This window comes from Salvelinus fontinalis, chromosome 2 (assembly GCF_029448725.1).
Source record: "Salvelinus fontinalis isolate EN_2023a chromosome 2, ASM2944872v1, whole genome shotgun sequence".
Lineage (NCBI taxonomy): Eukaryota > Metazoa > Chordata > Actinopteri > Salmoniformes > Salmonidae > Salvelinus > Salvelinus fontinalis.
In genome coordinates this window covers 24,475,495-24,491,514 of record NC_074666.1, presented here as the reverse complement: position 1 = coordinate 24,491,514, position 16,020 = coordinate 24,475,495, and the positions used below count along the sequence as shown (strand labels likewise).

Sequence of the window (16,020 nt, the reverse complement as noted above, 5' to 3'; positions counted from 1 at the left end):
GTCAGGATGTGGCCCAGGAGTTAATTGAGAGCATGCCAGGGCGGATTGCAGAGGTCTTGAAAAAGAAGGGTCAACACTGCAAATATTGACTCTGCATCAACTTCATGTAATTGTCAATAAAAGCCTTAGACACTTCTGAAATGTTTGTAATTATACTTCAGTATTCCATAGTAACATCTGACAAAATATGTAAAGACACTGAAGCAGTAAACTTTGTGGAAATTAATATTTGTGTCATTCTCAAAACATCTGGCCACGACTGTACACAGTAATAGCTCCTGTATTCTTTTATTTAGCCTCATGGCGTCGCTCCTCACCAACTCTATGCTATTGGGCCTTTAAACACTCCCATTTCGTTTTTAGCCATATGAGCAGGATTTATCCACTCGGCCATTGCGTGCATTGCGGAGCTTAATGTGCTGTACTGGTGTTTGTAAGATTCCTCGTCGATATTGTGCTTGTTGACATATACATTTTTTTTTGTGACATTGCCATTGGCCTAAGTGAGTATGCCGATATTTACTACACCGTGCGGATCTAAATGGCGTATGCAGTGTACTGTGATTTTGCTTACCATCAATCAGGCCTCTGTTGCGGACATGAGATATTCTGTTCCTGAGGAGACAAAGACAAAACATGTAATCGGGAGCTTGAGTAGTGACCTTTGTTTGGATGTTAGGCGACTGAGGGTTCGGAAAGCCCGAGTTGATTACCAGGGAGAGAAACTGTACTGTGGAATAGACTTGGACTCCGGAGATCTCATTGTTCTCTATATAATCGACAGGGAGATGCTTTGTGGAACCACCTCACCCTGTCTCTTGCATTTTGAGTTCATCTTGGAGAACACTTTGGAACTGCATAATATCGTGGTGGAAATACAGGACAATAATGACCCTCCCATTTTTCCGAAAGGTTTTAATCAAATTATGTTAATATAATGAGTACTTTGTGTTGGAATCAAAAGGCTGTAAAGAAAGGTATGTGGAACTTGTTTTGAAAAATAACCTCGACCAAGAGAAAGAAGGGGAGCATTCACTAACACTGACGGCAATGGATGGGGGTAATCCTCTGCGGTCAGGGAGTGCAGTCATTCAGGTTGTCGTCATAGATGTTAATGATAACGCCCCTGTTTTCACACAAACTCTTTATACAGTTAACGTGATAAAAAATTAATATCCGGGCACCTCTATTGTCAAGGTAACTGCATCTGATAATGATGAGGGAGCAAATGATCAAATAGCGTATTACGTTAATCATGTGTCTGAAAGAAGCAAGGGTTTATTCCACATTGACCAAAACAGTGGGGAGATTACAGTAGTAGGCGAGCTTGACCACGAAAAGGCCTCGTCTTATGAAGTGATTCAGGCGGAGGATGGCGGTGGTCAGACTGGACACTGCAAAGTCCTTGTAGAAATAACTGACATAAATGACAATGCACCCACAATAACTGTAAAATCCGTTACCAATCCGATTCCAGAGAACGATCCAGCAGGCACTGAAATAGCTGTTATTAATGTTAAGGACAAGGATCATGGAGAGAACAGCAGAGTGAAGGGCTTCATTGTGGAAAACCTACATTTTAAACTCCAATCCTCAATTAAAAACTACTGCACCTTAATAAGCAGAGCCCCCCTGGATCAGGAGCAAATATCTGAATATAATGTCACCATAATAGCAACCGATGGAGGAACGCCGTCCTTGTCTTCAAGTGTTATTTTGATTTTCCACATTTCTGATATAAATGACAACTCACCTGTCTTTGAAGAACAATCCTACAGCACCTATGTGACTGAAAATAACAAGCCTGTCTCCTCTATGTGTTCTGTTACAGCCATAGACCCAGACTGGAGACAGAACGGTACTGTGGTATATTCTATATTACCCAATGAAGTCAATGGGGTTCCGGTTTCATCATTTGTATTCATAAATGGAGACACGGGGGTGATCCATGCTGTTAGAGCATTTTATTAAGAGCAGTTGAGGAGCTTCAAAGTCCACGTTGTAGCCAGAGACAATGGTTCTCCTCCACTCAGCAATAACGTGGCTGTGAGTGTCTTCATAACAGATGAGAATGATAACTCTCCCCAGATGTTAAACCCCGATCAAGCAGGGAACTCCTTGATGACTGAGATGGTCCCCAAAACTGCTCTGGCTCACTCCACAGCAGAGAGATCAGGGCACAGTGGGACATTTCTGAATCTGACAGTTTGAAGCAGAACCTTGTTATATCAGTGAATGATAACGGACTGACCTCTCTCTCTTCAACGCGTGATGTATATTTACTCATATTTTAGACAACTTGGCTGATGTTCCAGAACTGAGACATGGCTTCTGAGGATAGTTCCAAACTAACTTCCTATTTGATCATCGCACTGGTTTCTATCACCACTTTTTTCCTGACTTTCATTATTGTCATCCTGGCCATTAGGTTCTGCCATAGGAGAAAGCCTAGAATGTTGTTTAATGGAGCAGTCGCTATTCACAGTGCGTATTTCCCTCCCAACTATGCACAGGTGGACGCATACATGACAGCGGGTTCACGTACCAGTGACTTCAAGTTTGTAAGATCGTACAATGACAGCACGCTGCCTGCTGATCTTACAATGAATAGACCAGTTGAGCCTATTGGAGAAAGTACAATTACTCAGAACAGTGCAGAAGATTGTGATGAGGTAAGATAACAGTGGCCTGATATAATTGACTGAGTTACCAAATTGAAATGTGCAGTTTGAATATCCATTGAAAGCTCATAAGCATTTAAAGCATGGTAGGCTTGTTTAGCCTAGACTTAATTCAATAAGTGTAGTAAACTGTTCCAGTGTGCTTACTTTCTGCCATTGGTTTTGTTCCTCACTCTTATGATAACTTTGTCCATTAAAATATTTTGATTCAGCGCCCATTTTTTTATGTTTTGAAACCATTTCTGGACATAGTGAACTTTGAAATGGGTAGCCACAGGCTCAAAATATTTGCTAAAAGTGTCTTTCTGTCTTTTTTCGTGTAGTGTCGACAGAAGGTTTAAGAGATCCTATGGCAGCCGTTCGCCTATTCGAGGTCGTTGGTCTTTCAGCACCACTATTATGGACAGCGCCCACATCTCTGCAGGCTTCCGGAATGGAATGACTAAAAGACAATTATGTTTGATTGGAAAATGAGTACGGACGCTCCGTATGGAGGGTGTGACGCAATTGCGTAGCCTGCAGAGGCATGCAGAGGACAATTTGAGCTCTGTACCGCGTAGCCGTGCAGAACCCAAATATCGTAACAATGCGGCGGGCTCCGAATAGCTCCGCATTGACATGATTGATTGACGGAAGGTGGGGGCGGGAGGTCCCGTATAAACACAAACTCACTTCCTTGACAACTTCCTTCACAACAGCCCTGCTCAACAGCTCTGCGCTGCTCCGTGAATCGCAAGAAGTATGAATGCCCTGACTTCTGCAGAGGCCATGTCACCATAAATGCTGCATGGCCAAGGCAGACGATAGATTTACCCTCCTGTTGTGTTCGTTTCATGTTAATTCATTCTTAGTTCCCGGTCTAAAATGACCGCCACAGGCATCAAAAAAGCTTTAAATACCAGAGCTGCGAGAAAGTTCTATATATTACTGAAACAATGTTGCGATTGTTTGTGAGAATGCCAACAGGTGTGGTTCCCTTGGGGGAAAGATTCTATTGGGGAAAGGTTCCCGTGGGGTTTGCAGTGGAAGCCAAGAAGGGGAGTGAGGTGTGTGTGCTCAAACACAGATGGGAGAGGAGAGAGGAAGTGTGTGCATCTGATGAATGGGCATGTGCCTGAACTCAATTTTCTACACTAATTGTAGTCTCACCCATTAATTTCTAATGACAAGTAATTTTTTGACAGGAAACACCACAAGTTAAATAAAACACCCAAAATGTAGTGAAAATCATTAAAATATATTTAGTGTGTTCAGATGCTCTGTGTGGACAAAGTCATGGAACCTTATGACAATCAGATTAAATGAACTACATTTTTCAGAGAGAAAACTTGTAAATCGGTCCAATTCGATTGGAACACAGCAGGAAGGTTAAAGATATCGATAGTTTAACTTTTTCTGGTCTTACCTTTTTCTAAGGAAACTCATCATGGATTTTTACAACCATTTGAAATCATTATTTCATATGATTATTCGTTATTTTATATATCAATGGTGCTTCAGGAAAACGAATATAATTATTTGAAATCTAGCATACATAGATACATCCGTTTATACAATGGAGGATTTACCTGAGACTATACAGTGAATACGGATTTGATTTAGTATGATGTTTGTTTGTTTGTTTGTTTATACTCTGCTGCTGTTTTTGCAATTCTTTGTGATGTTTTCCAACTTCTTGCGAAGTCTTCTGTAGTTCAATATCGGACCTTATAATAGCAGACTCCGTATCGGCTACCTCTGACTTTGATTGTTTACTATAATACAGCCTAAAGCGTGTGAAGTGTAGACTATCGCTTATTTCATCAAATGTCAGACATAGAAACATGGGTCTCTAAGCATGTTGAGCCTCAAATCCTCCACCTTTTTTTACAATCAGTAACGGCAGTGTTGATATAAATACTCAGTGTGTCGCTATACACCAGCCGTGAACAGATATATCTCTCCTCAGCCTCTCCTCCCACAACCGTAATATTCAAAGCAAGAAAACACCCTCTGCGTGACATAATAATTTCGGGGGATAATCTGGTTGTAGGCGCTGCGTCTCGTCTCTTCGTTTAGCCTACTGCTGTACAACCTATATTATTTTATTTAAATATCTTTTCATCAAGACCAACCAGACTATGCAGCATTTCAGTAGGCTTACCTCGAAGATGGGACACAACCTTTTCTCTGACTCAATACTCTGTGTGACTCTCCTTTCTCTGTTAAAACTGAACACGAGCCACGGAGATATGAGCTATTCTATTCCGGAGGAGATGAAACGTGGATCTGTGGTCGGAAATATAGCAAAGGATTTCGGGTTGGATGCTAAGAGGCTGTCGGCGCGTGAGGCTCGTTTAGACATGGCTGGCAGCAGAACACGCTACTGTGATATCAATGCTAACTCGGGGGATTTGATTATCGCTGAAACAATAGATAGAGCTGTGCGGTCCAAGGGTTTCGTGTACTTTGAAATACGAGCTCGCACTTGAAAATCCTTTAGAGTTAAACCGTATTACTGTTCAAATTCAGAATATAAATGACAATTCACCGGTATTTTCTAGTGGCCACATAGAATTAGAAATTAGAGTTAGCGGATAAAGGGCAACGTTTTTTCCTAGATGAAGCCCATGATGAGAACATAGGATTAAACGCAGTTCAAAGCCATACGCCCGAGAGGAATGCACATTTTGTTTTGGCTGTTCGTACAAATACAGACGGTGGTAAATATGGCGAGTTGATGTTAGAGAAGGAATTGGATCGAGAACAACAGCAGAAGGTGACGTTGTTACTTACTGCGGTTGATGGTGGAACTCCACAGAGATCTGGAACTGTAGTGATACGTCACTGTGTTGGATGCAAATGGCAATATTCCAGTATTTAGTCAAGACGCCTATAAAGTCAGTCTTCTGGAAAATTCTCCTTTGGGTACCATGGTAGCTACAGTTAGTGCAACGGATACTGACGAGGGACACAATGGGGAAGTGAGCTATGATTACAGTGGTACATCTGATAAAGCAGCGAAGCTGTTTTCTATTCAAATGGATACTGGAGATATCAGAGTAATTGGACTAATAGATTTCGAATTGGAAACATATTATGAAATGCCTATCCAGGCGAATGATGGATCTAGTTTAGTTTCCATGACAAAAGTAATTGTCGAAATCACAGATATAAATGACAATGCACCTGTGATATTCGTAGAATCTTTGAAAAATTCCATCCCTGAGAACGTGTTACCTGGCACAGAGGTGGCATCATTAATGCTTTACCGACTGAGCTACAGAGGACTCTGCTTTGGGTTTCCCATGATGGAAGAAAGGTAATGTCTGCTTTATTTGATACACTAAGGACATGATTTTCATCATGTTTTTGACATTGGGAAATAGACAGATCCACTGCTCCATTCAACAGAATGTTCCTTTCAAACTAAAGCCTTTGATTAAAAACTATGACTCTCTGGTAACAACCAGTGAACTAGACCGTGAGATAATATCAGATTATAATTTAACTATCACTGCCACTGACGAGGGGTCTCCACCCTTTTCCTCCTCAAAGACTATTAATTTATCTGTGTCAGACGTGAATGACAACCCACCTGTCTTTGAAGAACAATCCTACAGCACCTATGTGACTGAAAATAACAAGCCTGTCTCCTCTATGTGTTCTGTTACAGCCAGAGACCCAGACTGGAGACAGAACGGTTCAGTGGTCTATTCTCTATTGCCCAGTGAGATCAACAGTGTTTCAGTTTACTAATTTTTATCCATCAACGGAGACACAGGGGTGATCCGTGCTGTGGGAGCATTTGATCATGAGCAGTTTAGGAGCTTCAAAGTCCATGTTATAACAGATGAGAATGATAACTCTCCCCAGATATTATACCCTGCTCCAGCAGGGAACTCCTTGATGACCGAGATGGTCCCCAAAGCTGCTCTGGTGTGTTCCCTGGTTTCCAAGGTGATAGCTGTGGATGCTGACTCTGGACAGAATGCTTGGCTTTCATATCAGATCGTGAAGTTAACTGATCCGGGACTTTTCACTATTGGTCTCCACAGCAGAGAGATCGGGGCACAGTGGGACATTTCTGAATCTGACAGTTTGAAGCAGAACCTTGTTATATCAGTGAATGATAACGGACTGACCTCTCTCTCTTCAGCGCGTGATGTATATTTACTCATATTTTAGACAACTTGGCTGATGTTCCAGAACTGAAAGACATGGCTTATGAAGATCGTTCCAAACTAACTTTCTATTTGATAATAGCACTGGTCTCTGTTTCTACCTTTTTCCTGACTTTCATTATTCTCATTCTGGCCGTGAGGTTCTGCCATAGGAGAAAGCCTAGATTGTTGTTTGATGGAGCAGTCGCTGTTCCCAGTGCGTATTTCCCTCCCAACTATGCAGAGGTGGACGGAGCAGGAACACTGCGTAGTAATAATTATGACGCATACCTGACAACGGGCTCACGCACCCGTGACTTCAAATTTGTCAGATCTTACAATGACAGTGCACTGCTGGCTGGTCTTGCACTAAAGAGGAGTCCAGGTGAAGCAATTGACATTGGACCAAAATATTTGACTATGGTAATGAAAAAAGTTATGTCAATGACATGTGTGATACTGGTGTAGATAAAGGGTGGGAGAGAGGAAATGTATTTGTTTGGTCTCCTTCCAGTAGTTTCAACTGTGTGTGATGATCCATACTAGAATTCCTTCATCCAGGACCAAGAGGTGGGATCACAGGTATAACACCATGAGAATTGGGTCAAATAGAACCATGCTCCCAGGTAGAGGTAGACAAGGCTCTTGGCTTGTGGCAGTGGGAAGGATGAGCGGTGAAACACAGGTCAATGATCACTGAAAGTAAAATAAAAATATTGTTGACATTCATGCTCCTTGGCTGTTGCATCCTTTGACCCATCATTGGACACCTGGGCGACCCTTGGGTCATCCCGTCATTCCATATTACCAGATTTTCACTTTGGCCTTGGGTCAGAAGAGGCTCAAAGCCTTTAGGGTAAAGTTAACTCATTCTGGAGTTGGACACAATTGTCTCACATTTAGATTTTTAAACCGTTGAAGAATGCAAATCAGGAGACATTTTCGTACTTATGCAGCAGTATTTGTTCTGCCATGAAAACATTAGGGACTATGCTATGTCAGAAACGTTATAAAGGAAGCTAAATGCTGAAGACATCTTTAACATCTAAATGTGTTCATGTCTTTTATTTTCAGGAAAATCTTGCTGATGATAGCTGTGCACATTTCTATGGTCTTTAAGTAAACCTGAATTTGTCAACCAAGGTCAGACTTTTCAACTCTGGTCTTGAGCAGAATCACCCAGAGTTTAATATTTCACCCAGAGGTGGAAATGGCAATGTGAAGAGGCTAGCCTGTTTTTTTGGGCTATGTGAAGAGACTAGACTGTTGGCCCTGGCATCGCATCATGATAAAGCTAGTGTAAAGGGGCCAGCCTGTTTTACCTGAGGTCACCCCAGGGTCATACTGTCAGCTTCCAAGTCTCTAATGAAGAACATGTTCCATCCAAGTCTATATGCCAGTCAGAACCAGCCTTCTCTTGCACTCCTCTGTGTAAAGCATACACAGAAAAGTGACACTATGGCTTAAAAGTGGCCCAATGGAGAGAATAAACCAGCTATTTGTATTATTTGTCACGAACACATACTTTTCTAATGGCTTTTTTTACAGTAGTAATGTCGCTGCTTATAGGGGTCTGAAAGAGATGACCATAGATGTATAACACAATTCTGCTATAGGTCATTCTTCTTGTAAGTGCATGTAAACCTGTATTGTGTTTTTAACACTCTTCTTTCATTTGTTTCTTGTCTTTTTACCCTCTCCCATTGAACCATCATTTGGACATCTGAAGGTAAAAAAACATATTTTCTTCTTCTTTACTTGTAGACACATATGCAAATTAGGGAAATTGGTGGCTCGTGCAGTTGCCATGTAGGCCTACACAATAGCAGGTCATTGTACAGGCCTAACTGTGTAGCCCTTTTCATGATTACATGTCTATCTGATGTTAAACTCAGTGGTTCCCTCAGTTCCTTCAACATTGGCCATTGACCATCTCAAGCACACTGCTCACACAGTAGCACACAAAGCAATACGAACACAACTTGTCATTAGCAAAGACAATTAGCATTGTTAGCATTGTGCTGCACACCACACAGCAGTCCATCGTATTTCTTACCAGTTACACACAGAACATTGTACTGAAAAGACATCCCAGTAGTGGCCCACAAAGCATAATCACTCACACACAATTGCCCAGTAACACAAAGTATACTTCACGCTGAACTTCACACAGCTCAGCACTGCAGACACACATACACACATACTGCAGTATGACAACTCTGCTCAGCACTGCAGACACACATACACACATACTGCAGTATGACAACTCTGCTCAGCACTGCAGACACACATACACACATACTGCAGTGTGACAACTGCTCAGCACTGCAGACACACATACACACATACTGCAGTATGACAACTCTGCTCAGCACTGCAGACACACATACACACATACTGCAGTATGACAACTCTGCTCAGCACTGCCACACAATTCTAAAGTAGGTCAGGAGAATTATTATTTTTGTAGATCCCCAGCCTTCCATCCCTGCTCAAATATATTTCTTATTATTTGAATTATGTGGCATCTGATCTCGTTGATCACCAGCAAATCCATGATGCTTCATGTGTTTAACCCTGACTGCAACGTTTCATAATTCATAGCACCAACCAATATACCCAAGTCTGAAATATCTGACAAGCTGTAATTAATGTTTTATTCATCAAAGTACATATTTTGTATAAAGATCTGGTAATGCAATTTCTATTGTGATATTGTAAGAGGTGTATGAATGTGTCAGTGATATTCTAGTGCAGAGGACCCTAGACTATCATGCCTGCCAGTGATTGTTAGAGTGTGGTAAAGACAAGCCTTGATGTCTCACGGATGTGTAAGCCTGCAGCAGGACGTGTGTAGGTTGATTTGGGGAACATGTGGAAGTTGTGCTGTGGATAGACGGCATCATGCTTCACTGCTTTGACACACTGTCTGTCTCATCCTGTGATGACCTCTGACCTCGCTCTGTGAGAGGCCGATTTGCCTCTCAGTTTCACCCCTAGTTACATGGAAATAGAGGGATGCAAAGTTGGCAACTTTGATGAATAAAACATTAACTACAGCTTGTCAGATATTTCAGACTTGGGTATATTGGTGGGGGCTGTGAATTATGAAACGTTGCAGTCAGGGTTAAACACATGAAGCATCATAGATTTGCTGGTGATCAATTGTTTATTATTGGTATATGGTGAAACAGTTATAGCATACACATTTTTAAGTCCTGAAACAGTATTCATGTTTAGTATTGGTCTGAAAGGTCTAATTTTGTTGGTTTCAGGTTGGAGCTGTCGCTCTCCATGGTGCTGAAATATCAAACGTGCTCCAAATTGTTTTTTTTTCAAAGAAAATGTTATAAAAAGTGTTTACTGACAATACACAGTGCAATAATCTTCCATTTGCTGATGTAGGCTTAGTTATGGACTGTGTTATAAAACAGTCTGTCTTTAGTTGGCTGTGTATCATTTCGACATGATGATAGTCTGCGCTCTGGACTCTGAGTGCCGCTGTTGGACAGTAGGACGAGATATAAGCTTCAAATTCACAGAACCTCCTGTCTGATGGATTCATATGAGCTGATACAACATTCGGGGGAAGATATCTATAATCAAACAGGAATGAAAATCAACACGGATAGATTACCAATATAGCTGATTTAGATGGACTAAGAGAGAGTTGTGCATCAAGGCTACTCAATATTTCTGTCCAGAAATTTATATTTTTGCTGTTTTTTCCGAAATGTTTGAGGGAAAGCAAAATCGAACGCCACAATGGCAAGCACGATTGATTATTGTGTGTGCCCTCTTGTCGCATATGGTTCGATGCCAGGTGCGATATTCGATTCCAGAGGAAATGGTACGAGGGTCTTTGATTGGGGATCTCTCAAAGCATTTGGGACTAGATATCCGAAGACTAAAATCTGTCCGGGCCCGCATTGTTAGTGAGGAAAAGGATTGTGTAGAGCTGAACGCGGACAAAGGGATTCTGCTGGTCAAACAGCGCATAGACAGAGAGGAGCTGTGTGGACACGCTTCCCCCTGTAGCTTCAACTTCGAAATGGTTCTAGAAAATCCAATGGAATTATTTAGTATAACTGTGGAAATACTCGATATCAACGATAATGCACCTGCCTTTGCGAATAAGGAAATGACCCTGAATATCAGTGAAGTAGCATCGCCTGGAGCTCAATTTATTTTAGGCAGTGCCGTGGATCCTGATGTAGGTTTAAATGCCCTGCAAAGCTACAGTCTTAAACCTTCGACGCATTTTACTTTAAAAGAACAAACGTTTGCTGATGGTGGTAAATATGCGGAGATGGTTTTGCAAAGTCCTTTAGATAGAGAGAAGGAAGGTGAAATGTTTCTAACATTGACAGCTGCCGACGGAGGAAATCCGCGGAGAACAGGGACCGTGAGCATAAAAGTTAATGTTTTGGATGCCAATGATAATGCTCCGGTTTTTAGTCAAGCCGTATACAAAGCCTCTGTTTTGGAGAATTCCCCTAAAGGGACTTTAGTAGCAACAGTGATTGCGACCGACGCAGATGTGGGCAGTAATGGTCAGTTAGAATATTACATTGACCACCTTACACAACAAAATGCTATGGTGTTCACACTAAATCCAAGCAGTGGAGAAATACGAGTATCAGGTATAATCGACTATGAGAAAACTAAGCAGTTTCAAATTAATGTAATTGCCAAAGATATAGGTGGTCTCTCAAAATCTTGCAAAGTAGTAATTGAAGTGATAGATGTGAATGACAATCCCCCCGTTATAGCATTGACATCTTTTTCCAATACCATCCCCGAGGACTCTCCCCCGGGGACAACTGTCGCCATTGTTAATGTGAAAGACTTGGACTGGACAAAATGGTCATGTTAATTGTTCCATCGACCATTCTCTTCCCTTTAAGATACAATCTTCATTAGCGAACTATTACACTTTACTAAACAACAGTGTTTTAGACCGTGAGGTTGTGTCTGAGTATAACGTCACAGTGACAGCGGTGGACAAAGGTCTTCCCTCATTACGTCACAATAAGACCCTTCGCATAAGAATCTCTGATGTGAACGACAATGTGCCAGTGCTCGATAAAAGCGAGTACACAGCTCGGATATTGGAAAACAACTTCCCAGGTGTGTCAATTGGTTTGGTCCAGGCCAAAGATGAAGACTGGGGTCAGAACGCCAGGGTCTCCTATTTCTTGGAGGAATCGCAGGTGGGAGGGAATTCTATTTCATCTTCAATATTGATTAATTCTGAAACAGGAGTGATTTATGCAGTGAGATGCTTTGATTACGAACAAATCAAAGCTTTTGAATTCCACGTTATAGCGCAAGATGGAGGCTCCCCTCCACTTAACAGTAACTTGACTATAAAGTTAATAATTCAAGATCAGAATGACAACACTCCTCAGGTTCTCTACCCAGTACAGACGAGTAGCTCTCTGGTGGCTGAAATGGTGCCTCGTTCAGCAGATGTGGGCTATCTTGTCACTAAAGTGGTGGCTGTTGATGTGGACTATGGACAGAATGCCTGGCTCTCATATAAACTGCAGAAAGCGTCAGACAGGGCGCTGTTTGAAGTGGGTTTACAGAACGGAGAAATAAGAACCATACGCCAGGTCACTGATAAAGATGCTGTGAAACAAAAACTCACTGTTGTAGTGGCGGACAACGGGCAGCCCTCTCGATCAGCTACAGTCAATGTGAATGTGGCGCTGGTGGACAGCTTCCCTGAAGTGATCTCAGAATTCAGTGACTTGACGCATGACAAAGAATACCACGATCACTTTACATTTTATTTAATTTTGGCCTTGGCTGTCGTGTCTTTTCTCGTCATCTCGTGTGTATTAGTTATAATATCAGTTAAGATCTACAGGTGGAGACAATCACGTAACTTCCATTCCAATCTCCCAGTGATTCCATATTATCCACCCCGTTTCTCAGACGCCGGGGGGACAGGGACTCTGCAACACGTGTACAACTATGAGGTGTGCATGACGACTGACACAAGGAAGAGTGACTGTAAATTCGCCAGACCTTTTAGTCGGCACGTTTTAATAGTGGACCCGAGCTCTACTATGACCAGAGACAATGCGACCTTGCAACCTTCTCAGAATGAGAAAAGCTTTCTGGATGACCCGGATTCTCCTGAGCAGGTGAGACGCTGACATTTTACAACTTCAAATATAAGTATTTCGACCACAATATTTGAAAATACTCAAATACACAGAACATAAGTATTTAAATAGGCATGAACCCAGGTCGAGTATAGGTTATTTAGGTTATTGAGATCATTTTTTTCATCTTGTTTGCCTGTCTTCGTCCTGAATTAAACCCACGGGGTTTGCTCTCATCCATAATGTTTGGGCTTTTCGAATCGTGTTGTAGAAAAATGAAATGCTTGTCAAAGTGTGTGTATTGCAATTCGTATAAAATGTCATATTCAGGCTGTCACAGCACACCTTCCTGGACAAAAATAAAATAATAGTTGTTTCTGTTGTGGTTGTACTTGTGAGTTTGCAGTGTTTGGTTATCCATATTGAGCCACTGTATGCCATGCATTCGTGTAAAATAGAAATGTCTCATTGGTTCATTCGTGGGCTGGATCTAAACTAGAGTCCAATGGGAGGTTGTGTCTTTAGAGGAATGATAAGGTCTGTAGAGGCATAATCACTATTAATTCGGTGCATTTTCATGTTTTTAACTGAGGGCCGCTGTTGGTTAACAAGACGTTATTCTATTGGCTCATGGGTGGCTGCGCAGTGATCCCTACCTCAATATTGCTATACTCTGTAGCCGAGAAGGATAAATGCAGGTATTGGCAATACCTCGAGATATTTTATTTTGGAATTCATCGGGTTGTCATTTGGATTACGACTTTACCATTTAAATAATCATTACAATGGATATTTGGCGTTTGTTCGATGTTCCACTCAGCCTGTGGAGGAAAGGCTTTGGTTACAGATGGCAAGTACTATGCATTGTTTTTTGCGTGATCTGGGTTGACAATGTGACAGGACAAGCACGATACTCCATCCTAGAGGAGATGGCAGAGGGATCTTTTGTCGGTAATATTGCGAAGGACTTGGGTTTGGAGGTCAGTCGACTTGTTACTGGTAAAGCTCGCATTGTAACAAAGGGGAGTCGTCAGTATGTTGATCTCAACAGAGACAAAGGCACTCTGGTTGTTAAAGAGAGAATAGACAGAAAGGAGCTCTGCAACCAGACTACGCCTTGCAGCTTTAGTTTTGAGGTTATAATCGAAAATCCCATCCAATTGTATCGAATAACAGTCGAGGTCCGGGATATAAACGACAATGCCCCTTCCTTTCAGAGAGATAGTGTTAACCTGGAAATTAGCAAATCTGCCGTATCTGGAGCTCGCTTCTCGTTAGACAGTGCAGAGGACCGGGACGTGGGCGGTAATAGTATCCAAAGCTATACCCTGAAACCAGTAAATAATTTCACTCTAGAGTTACATAGCCTAACTGACGGAGAGAAATATGTCGAGATGATTTTGCAAAATCCGTTAGATAAAGAGAGACAGGAGGAATTTACGCTGTTGCTTATAGCAAACGATGGGGGTGATCCTCAAAAATCTGGCACTCTTCATATCCATGTAATTGTAATAGATGCCAATGATAATGCCCCCGTTTGCAGCCAGTCTGTTTATAAAGCAGATATAAAAGAAAATTCCCCAATAGGAACCTTTATAACAAATGTAAGCGCTGCTGATGCTGATAGTGGGTCGTACGGGAAAGTGTCCTATTCTATTGCCCATGTAAGCAGGGAAGCGAATGGTCTATTTCAGATGAATGCGGAAACGGGGGAGATAACAATGTCAGCCCAGTTAGATTATGAAAAGGAGAAAAACTACCAATTAAATGTAAAAGCAAGAGACCATGGTGGTCTTACCAATACATGTAAAGTTGTTATTGAAATTTTTGATGAAAATGATAATTCTCCAACAATACAACTGATGTCTTTTTCCAATACCATAGCAGAGAATTCCCCTCCTGGAACTACAGTAGCCGTGATAAATGTAGAGGATGCAGATGCTGGAAAAAACGGCGTGGTGCACTGTTCTATAAACCCAGATATGCCATTCAAAATTGAGTCGTCAATGACCGACTATTATAGCTTAGTAACTGATGGCATCCTCGACCGAGAATCGATTTCAGAATACAACGTCACCATAAATGTATCAGTCGACTGGACACCGATTCTCTTCAGTAATAAAACAGTGACAGTGAAAGTGACAGATGTGAATGACAACCCACGGCCTTTGACCGCTGTGTCTATGAGGCATTTCTAACAGAGAACAATTCGCCGGGGGTCTCCATATTTACTATCAGAGCGAGTGATGCTGACTCTGGTCAAAATGCGCGCTTGTCCTACTACCTGGAGGACAGGGATATAAATGGGGTACAGGTCTCTTCACTGGTCTCGGTAAATTCAGAGAATGGAGTTATTCATGCGGTGGGCTCATTTGATTATGAGCAACTTAAACAGTTTCATTTTAATATAACCGCGCGAGACGGTTATATTCAGTGAAACTGTTACTGTACATATTTCTATCCAAGACCAGAACGACAACGCTCCTCAGGTTCTCTACCCAGTACAGACTATTAGCTCTCTGGTGGCTGAAATGGTGCCTCGTTCAGCAGATGTGGGCTTTCTTGTCACTAAAGTGGTGGCTATTGATGTGGACTCTGGACAGAATGCCTGGCTCTCATATAAACTGCAGAAAGCGTCAGACAGGGCGCTGTTTGAAGTGGGTTTACAGAATGGAGAAATAAGAACCATACGCCAGGTCACTGATAAAGATGCTGTGAAACAAAAACTCACTGTTATAGTGGCGGACAACGGGCAGCCCTCTCGATCAGCTACAGTCAATGTGAATGTGGCGGTGGCGGACAGCTTCCCTGAAGTGATCTCAGAACACCCTGACTTTACGCACGACAAGGAATACAATGATAACCTGACTTTTTTTTAAATTTTGGCACTTGTTGTGGTTTCACTGCTTTTTATTTTTTCGATTATTGGTATAATTTCTGTGAAAATCTACCGGTGGAAACAGAATAAATTATTCTATAAATCTGCAGCAAACCTCCCTGTTATCCCATATTACCCTCCCGTTTTCCCAGACGGGACCCTGGGAACCCTACAGCGTGTATACAACTATGAAGTGTAGGGAA

At 41.9% G+C, this 16,020-nt stretch overlaps 2 protein-coding genes and 2 pseudogenes across 2 annotated transcripts; all 4 read left to right on the top strand.

Annotated features, from left to right (window-relative positions):
• Nucleotides 1-509: 509 nt before the first annotated feature.
• On the top strand, nucleotides 510-2,732 carry LOC129815186 (protocadherin gamma-A11-like; annotated as a pseudogene).
• Nucleotides 2,733-4,574: 1,842 nt separating this feature from the next.
• Nucleotides 4,575-6,885, top strand: LOC129815190 (protocadherin gamma-A4-like; annotated as a pseudogene).
• A 2,571-nt stretch (nucleotides 6,886-9,456) lies between these two features.
• LOC129815197 (protocadherin beta-1-like) lies at nucleotides 9,457-11,768 on the top strand. The gene has a single exon (XM_055868713.1). It carries the CDS (start codon nucleotides 10,557-10,559, stop codon nucleotides 11,697-11,699), a length of 1,143 nt encoding a protein of 380 aa, XP_055724688.1. The 5' UTR covers nucleotides 9,457-10,556; the 3' UTR covers nucleotides 11,700-11,768.
• Nucleotides 11,769-13,795: 2,027 nt separating this feature from the next.
• Nucleotides 13,796-16,020, top strand: LOC129815206 (protocadherin gamma-A11-like). The gene has a single exon (XM_055868725.1). The coding sequence runs from the start codon at nucleotides 13,869-13,871 to the stop codon at nucleotides 15,135-15,137; it is 1,269 nt and encodes a 422-aa protein (XP_055724700.1). The 5' UTR covers nucleotides 13,796-13,868; the 3' UTR covers nucleotides 15,138-16,020.